The sequence below is a fragment of the Monodon monoceros genome, unplaced genomic scaffold, assembly GCF_005190385.1.
Source record: "Monodon monoceros isolate NGI ecotype Baffin Bay Population unplaced genomic scaffold, NGI_Narwhal_1 Super_Scaffold_22, whole genome shotgun sequence".
Classification (NCBI taxonomy): Eukaryota; Metazoa; Chordata; class Mammalia; order Artiodactyla; family Monodontidae; genus Monodon; species Monodon monoceros.
In genome coordinates this window covers 46,885,860-46,893,971 of record NW_021703779.1, presented here as the reverse complement: position 1 = coordinate 46,893,971, position 8,112 = coordinate 46,885,860, and the positions used below count along the sequence as shown (strand labels likewise).

At 40.4% G+C, this 8,112-nt stretch overlaps 1 protein-coding gene across 1 annotated transcript in view; it reads left to right on the top strand.

The window, feature by feature from the left end:
- Positions 1–8,112, top strand: part of WNK3 (WNK lysine deficient protein kinase 3) — a 160,500-nt gene that overhangs the window by 95,581 nt on the left and 56,807 nt on the right. The window contains exon 10 of the mRNA XM_029240178.1: positions 7,263–7,327. Within this exon, the coding sequence (XP_029096011.1) occupies positions 7,263–7,327 (65 nt within the window). The remainder of the gene's footprint in view (positions 1–7,262; positions 7,328–8,112) is intronic.

The window sequence follows — 8,112 nt, the reverse complement described above, 5'->3', positions numbered from 1 at the left end:
ATTGTTTCCTTCATTTCTTTTTCATTTATTTCTGATCTGATTTTTATGATTTCTTTCCTTCTGCTAGCTTTGGGGTTTTTTTGTTCTTCTTTCTCTAATTGCTTGAGGTGCAAGGTTTGGTTGTTTATTCGAGATGTTTCCTGCTTCTTAAGGTGGGCTTGTATTGCTATAAACTTCCCCTTAGAACTGCTTTTGCTGCATCCCATAGGTTTTGGGTCGTTGTGTCTCCATTGTCATTTGTTCCTAGGTATTTTTTTATTTCCTCTTTGATTTCTTCAGTGATCACTTCGTTATTAAGTAGTGTATTGTTTAGCCTCCATGTGTTTGTATTTTTTACAGATCTCTTCCTGTAATTGATATCTAGTCTTATGGCATTGTGGTCGGAAAAGATACTTGATACAATTCCAATTTTCTGAAATTTACCAAGGCTTGATTTGTGACCCAAGATATGATCTATCCTGGAGAATGTTCCATGAGCACTTGAGAAGAAAGTGTATTCTGTTGTTTTTGGATGGAGTGTCCTATAAATACCAATTAAGTCCATCTTGTTTAATGTATCATTTACAGCTTGTGTTTCCTTATTTATTTTCATTTTGGATGATCTGTCCATTGGTTAAAGTGGGGTGTTAAAGTCCCCTATTATGAATGTGTTATTGTCGATTTCTCCTTTTATGGCTGTTAGTATTTGCCTTATGTATTGAGGTGCTCCTATGTTGGGTGCATAAATATTTACAATTGTTATATCTTCTTCTTGGATCGATCCCTTGATCATTATGTAGTGTCCTTTTTTGTCTCTTGTAATAGTCTTTATTTTAAAGCCAATTTTGTCTGATATGAGAATTGCTACTCCAGCTTTCTTTTGGTTTCCATTTGCATGGAATATCTTTTTCCATCCCCTTACTTTCAGTCTGTATGTGTCTCTTGGTCTGAAGTGGGTCTCTTGTAGACAGCATATATATGGGTCTTGTTTTTGTATCCATTCAGCCAGTTTTTTTCTTTTGGTGGGATCATTTAGTCCATTTATATTTAAGGTAATTATCGATATATATGTTCCTATTCCCATTTTCTTAATTGTTTTGGGTTTGTTTTTGTAGGTCTTTTCCTTCTCTTGTGTTTCTTGCCTAGAGAAGTTCCTTTAGCATTTGTTGTAGAGCTGGTTTGGTGGTGCTGAACTCTCTCAGCTTTGGCTTGTTTGTGAAGGTTTTAATTTCTCCATCAAATCTGAATGAGATCCTTGCTGAGTAGAGTAATATTGATTGCAGGTTTTCCTCCTTCATCACTTTAACTATGTCCTGCCAGTCCCCTCTGGCTTGCAGAGTTTCTGCTGAAAGATCAGCTGTTAACCTTATGGGGATTCCCTTGTGTGTTATTTGTTGTTTTTCCCTTGCTTCTTTTAATATCTTTTCTTTGTATTTAATTTTTGACAGTTTGATTAATATGTGTCCTGGCGTATTTCTCCTTGGATTTATCTTGTATGGGACTCTCTGTGCTTCCTGGACTTGATTAACTATTTCCTTTCCCATATTAGGGAAGTTTTCAACTATAATCTCTTCAGATATTTTCTCAGTCCCTTTCTTTTTCTCCTCGTTTTCTGGAACCCCTATAATTCGAATGTTTGTGAGTTTTATGTTGTCCCAGAGGTCTCTGCGACTGTCCTCAGTTCTTTTCATTCTTTTTTCTTTGTTTTGCTCTGCAGTAGTTATTTCCACTATTTTATCTTCCAGGTCACTTATCCGTTCTTCTGCCTCAGTTATTCTGATATTGATCCCATCTAGAGTATTTTTCATTTCATTTATTGTGTTGTTCATCATTGCTTTTTTCATCTTTAGTTCTTCTACGTGCTTGTTAAATGTTTCTTGCATTTTGTCTGTTCTATTTCCAAGATTTTGGATCATCTTTACTATCATTATTCTGAATTCTTTTTCAGGTAGACTGCCTATTTCCTCTTCATTTGTTAGGTCTGGTGGGTTTTTATCTTGCTCCTTCATCTGCAGTGTGTTTTTCTGTCTTCTCATTTTGTTTATCTTACTGTGTTTGGGGTCTCCTTTTTGCAGGCTACATGTTCGTAGTTTCCGTTGTTTTTGGTGTCTTTCCCCAGTGGCTATAGTTGGTTCAGTGGGTTGTGTATGCTTCCTGGTGGAGGGGACTAGTGCCTGTGTTCTGGTGGATGAGTCTGGATCTTGTCTTTCTGGTGGGCAGGTCCACGTCTGGTGGTGTGTTTTGGGGTGTCTGTGGACTTATTATTTATTTTAGGCAACCTCTCTGCTAATGGGTGGGGTTGTGTTCCTGTCTTGCTCGTTGTTTGGCATAGGGTGTCCAGCACTGTAGCTTGCTGGTCATTGAGTGAAGCTGGGTGCTGGTGTTGAGATGGAGATCTCTGGGAGATTTTTGCAGTTTGATATTATGTGGAGCTGGGAGGTCTCTTGTGGACTAGTGTCCTGAAGTTGGCTCTCCCACCTTAGAGGCACAGCACTGACTCCTGGCTGTAGCACCAGGAGCCTTTCATCCATACGGCTCAGAATAAAAAGTAGAAAGAAAGAAAGAAAGAAAGAAAGAAAGAAAGAAAGAAAGAAAGAAAGAAAGAAAGGGAAAGAAGGGAGGGAGGGAGGGATGAAGGAAGAAAGGAAGGAAGGAAGGAGGGAAGGAAAGAAAGAAGATAACATAAAATAAAATAAGGTAAAATAAAGTAAAGTTATTTAAATAAAAATAATTAAGAAAAAAAATTTTTTTTAAAGTAAGAAAAAAAATGGACGGATAGAACCCTAGGACAAATGGTGGAAGCAAAGCTATAAAGACAAAATCTCACAGAAGCATACACATACACACTCACAAAAAGAGGCAAAGGGGAAAAAATCATAAATCTTGCTCTCATAATCCACCTACTCAATTTGGGATGATTCGTTGTCTATTCATGTATTCCACAGATGCAGGTACATCAAGTTGATGTTCGAGCTTTAATCCACTGCTTCTGAGGCTGCTGGGAGAGATTTCCCTTTCTCTTTTTTGTTCGCACAGCTCCCAGAGTTCAGCTTTGGATTTGGCCCCGCCTCTGCGTGTAGGTCGCCGGAGGGCATCTGTTCTTCGCTCAGACAGGACGGGGGTTAAAGGAGCAGCTGGTTCGGGGACTCTGGCTCACTCACACCGCGGGGAGGGAGGGGTACGGAGTGCAGGGCCGGCCTGCGGCGGCAGAGGCCAGCGTGATGTTGCACCAGCCTGAGGCACACCGTGCGTTCTCCCAGGGAAGTTGTCCCTGGATCCAAGGATCCTGGTAGTGGCGGGCTGCACAGGCTCCCCAGAAGGGGCGTGTGGATAGTGACCTGTGCTCGCACATAGGCTTTTTGCTGGCGGCAGCAGCAGTCTTAGCATCTCATGCCCATCTCTGTGGTCCGCGCTGTTAGACGCGGCTCGCGCCCGTCTCTGGAGCTCCTTTAAGCAGCGCTCTTAATCCCTTGTCCTTGTGCACCAGGAAACAAAGAGGGAAGAAAAAGTCTCTTGCCTCTTCGGCAGGTCCAGACTTTTTCCCGGACTTCCTCCTTCCCTCCCGGCTAGCCGAGGTGCACTAACCCCCTGCAGGCTGTGTTCACGCCGCCAACCTCAGTCCTCTCCCTGAGCTCAGACCGAAGCCTGAGCCTCAGCTCCCAGCCCCGCCCACTCCGGCTGGTGAGCAGACAGGCCTGTGGGGCTGGTGAGTGCCGGTCGGCACTGATTCTCTCTGCGGGAATGTCTCCGCTTTGCCCTCTGCATCCCTGTTGCTGTCCTCTCTTCCGCAGCTCCGAAGCTTTGCCCTACTGCTACCCGCAGTCTCCGCCCTCGAAGGGGCTTCCTAGTGTGTGGAAACCTTTCCCCCTTCACAGCTCCCTCCCACTGGTGCAGGTCCCGTTCCTATCCTTTTGTCTCTGTTTATTCTTTTTTCTTTTTCCCTACCCAGGTACGTGGGGCCTTTCTTGCATTTTGGGAGGTCTGAGGTCTTCTGCCAGTGTTCAGTAGGTGTTCTGTAGGAGTTGTTCCACACGTAGATGTATTTCGGGTGTATCTGTGGGGAGGAAGGTGATCTCCGCGTCTTACTCTTCCACCATCTTCCCCTCGTCCCCCCTTCTGCCATTTTTCAGGCAACTTCATAATTCCATCTTCCCAAAACTTTTTATCTTTTTGAGCAAAGAACTCTTCCAGGTGCCTTTTACAGTCTTCCAGGGAATGGAAATTTTTTCCATTAAGAGAATTTTGTAAAGACCGAAATAAATGGAAATCCGAAGGTGCAATGTCTGGTGAATATGGCGGATGAATCAGAACTTCCCAGCCAAGCTGTAACAGTTGTTTCCTGGTCATCAAAAAACATGTGGTCTTGCGTTATCCTGATGGAAGATTATGCGTTTTCTGTTGACTAATTCCAGACACTTTTCGTCGAGTGCTGCTTTCAGTTGGTCTAACTGGGAGTAGTACTTGTTGGAATTAATCATTGGTTTTCCAGAAGGAGCTCATAATAGAGGACTGCCAACCCCACCATATACACAACATCACCGTCTTTGGATGAAGACCAGCCTTAGGTGTGGTTGGTGGCGGTTCATTTCACTTGGCCCATGATCTCTTCCATTCCGTATTATTGTGCAGTATCCACTTTTCATCTCCCGTCACACTTTTTTTTTAAATTTTTCTTTATTTATTTTCTTTATTTTTTTGGCTGCGTTGGGTCTTCGTTGCTGCGCACGGGCTTTCTCTAGTTGCGGAGAGTGGGGTCTACTCTTTGTTGTGGTGCATGGGCTTCTCATTGTGGTGGCTTATCTTGTTGCGGAGCAAAGCTCTAGCCGCACAGGCTTCAGTAGTTGTGGCATGCGGGCTCAGTAATTGTGGCTCACGGGCTCTAGAGCGCAGGCTCACTAGGTGTGATGCACGGGTGTCGTTGCTCCATGGCATGTGGGATCTTCCCGGACCAGGGCTCGAACCCGTATCCCCTGCATTGGCAGGCGGATTCTTAACCACTGCGCCACCAGGGAAGCCCCACACTTTGTTTTAAAGACAGAACATTTTCATTACGTTTCAGTAGGGAATCGCATGAGGAAATATGGTTAAGAAGGTTTTTTTTGCCTAACTTATGTGGAACCCAAACATCAAAGCAATTCACATAACCAAGCTGGTGCAAATGATTTTCAACGCTTGATTTGGATATTTTGAGTATGTCGGCTGTCTCCTGCGTGGTATAATGTTGATTGTTCTCAATGAATATCTCTATTTGCTGGCTATCACCTTCAACTGGTCTACCCAACTGTGGAGCATTGTCCAGCAAGAAATCTCCATCATGAAACTTCACAAACCACTTTTGACACATTTGATCAGTCACAACACCTTCTCCATACACTACACAATATTTTTTTGCGTTTTCAGTTATGTTTTTACCTTTCTTGAAATAATAAAGCATAATATGCGGAAAATGTTGCATTTTTTCTTCCATCTTCAATATTCAAATGAATACACAAAAATTCACCAGTTTTGGTAAGTCTTTTTTTTAATGCGGGCTGATATGACACCTGTCACATACAATCTAAGAAAACTGTTTCGAATGCAGTTAAAGACAACTAAGTTCTACTAGAGCCATCTTATGGAAATACCGATCGAACCTTTTGGCCAACCAAATAGAATGCCCTTCAATTTGAGTGTGTTTGAAGTTTCCTTTTTTCCCCCCACATTCAGATCATGCATTTTTGTCAGGAATACCATGCAAACAATGTTGTAACCTTTGTGCATTGTATCATATTAGGAGCCATGTAATGTCAATTTGTCCCAATATTTCTGAGGTTAAATTTGATTACTTGGTTAAGGTGGAGGCTGCCAAGTTCTTCCACTGTAAAGTTACCATGTTTTGCTTTTTAATGAATAAATGATTTGTGGGGAGATATTTTGAAACTATGTAGATATCTTTTTCCTCATCCAACTTTCACCCACTAGTTTTATCATCCATTGATGATTTTCTAACTTTGTCATTCCTTATATTTATTTGGCTTTGTATTGTAAGAGCTTTCTTTTGTTTGTATCAGTATGAACTCTTGGATTATTTTATTTTATTAAATGCATTATATTCTGTTACTCATTATTTATTTTCATGCCCAATTTTTCCATATTTGGGTATAGGGAACCCCTTCAGGGTGGGTCAAGTGTGCTTTTGATATGTTCCCATCGTTCTGTGAGCAGTTCTTTACTTTGGGGGGTAGCAAGATGATCCAGGCTCATCTTATATTTTCTTTGCCCCAGTGCTGGAATCAGCCATTTCTCCAAGGAACCTTTATCCCTTTTAGTTTAGAAACCAAGATATGAGATAAGGTATATGTGTTTTTTAAAGAGACTCCAAGGTGATTTTGCTGGTCTTTCTGGAACCCATTGTAATAGAGCCTTCTTGTATACAGGAGTTCCATTCAGATATTTGCTAAATGGACAGGACTAAGGAGTAGTTGAAGTAGTCCAGGGAGATGAAGGAATATAAGTAGAGTCACTGTATATGAAAAAGCCCAACTCATTCAGAGGAACTAGAGTTCAGTGTGGCTTCAAGAAGAGAAGAGCTAGAGAATGAGGCAGGGACCAGTTCATTGAGGACTTTATTTGCCATCCAAAGGAACTTAACCTTATAGAAGATGAGGGGCCATCATAGAGGGTTTAAACTAGGTAGGTAAGTGATTGATTTTGGTAGATTTGCATTTTAAAGTCACTGTACTGTCACCAGCGGCAATGCATAGGATGGATTAGATAAATATTTAACATTATTTTCCAGCAGGGTTGGCATTTGCCTTTATAAACTTTTCTCCTAGATGCCAGTATTGCAGCTGCTGGATACTAACATCTCAAAGGAATTGTTGGCAGTAGTTTAGTGAAAAGGGAACGAGAGAGAGAGACCATACAATACGTTAAAACTTGAATCATTGATTTATCTGTTTCTGGAATGGTAGCAACTCTTCCTTTTATTAGTAGTTTTACAGTCAGGACTGGAAGCCATTGAAAAATAACACAAACAAAAGTATAAAATAAATGCTGTCTTTTTAAATGAAAAAGTCTTGATGAATATCAATACTGCTACATTTTATTTTTCTTTATGTTTGGTAGTAACATCAATAATAGGATTGATATAGACATTCAGTAATGTAGACATTTTACCTGGTTTGTGTGGTAACCAAAGTATGAAATGTAACAAACACATTTTCTACAATAATAGCAAATTGCACCTTCAGCTTAAAGTTTTGCTGTTATCATAATAAGTTTTATTTCTGTGCTATTTACAGCCTGTATCCCAAGCTGTTGGAGCTGAACAAACAGCAACTCTTCTAAAACCGGATTTAGTTCGAAGGTGAGTATCTTCAAATTAATACCATGAAAGCGATGAGGGTATGTTGAAGTACTGCATTCATTAGGTGCTTAGTGTGTCTTGACTGAAGAAGTTTCTGTGTTCTAGTATTTGTGTGTATGTTCAATAAAAATAGTAGATATTATTTTTACTTTTTATGTTAATAAATATCATATGGACTATGAAATTATTGACCATTTTCTTGTTCACATTATTATAATATTCTGGGGTGGTTTTCTTTTTGGCTGCACCACCGTGGCTTGTGGGATCTTAGTTCCCTGACCAGGGATTGAACCCATGCCCTTGGCAGTGAGAGTACGGAGTCCTAACCACTGGTCTGCCAGGGAATTCCCATCATATTCTGTTCTTAGGAAAATGTTATAAGAATTTAAAAAGGAAATAAGAAATAATGTAATTTAAAGTTCCAGCTAATCTAAAGAAATAAATTACAACCAGATATATGACTATATTGTCATTTGGTACTTGTAAACTAATATTTTTCTCTATCTTGTTCAGATTGGGTTAATTTCTCTTGTTCTGTCTTCAGGTTCACTGATTCTTTCCTTTGTCCTATTCATTCTGCTATTGTGCCCACTCAGTGCATTTTTTATTTCTATGATTGTACTCTTTCTATAATTTCCATTTGTTTCTTTCTTAATATCTTCTATTATTATGAGATTTTCTGGCTTTTCATTTGCTTCAAAAGCATTTGTAATTGCTCGTTGAAACAATTTGATAATGGCTGCTTTAAAATCCTTGTCAGGTAATTCCAATATCTGATTCATCCT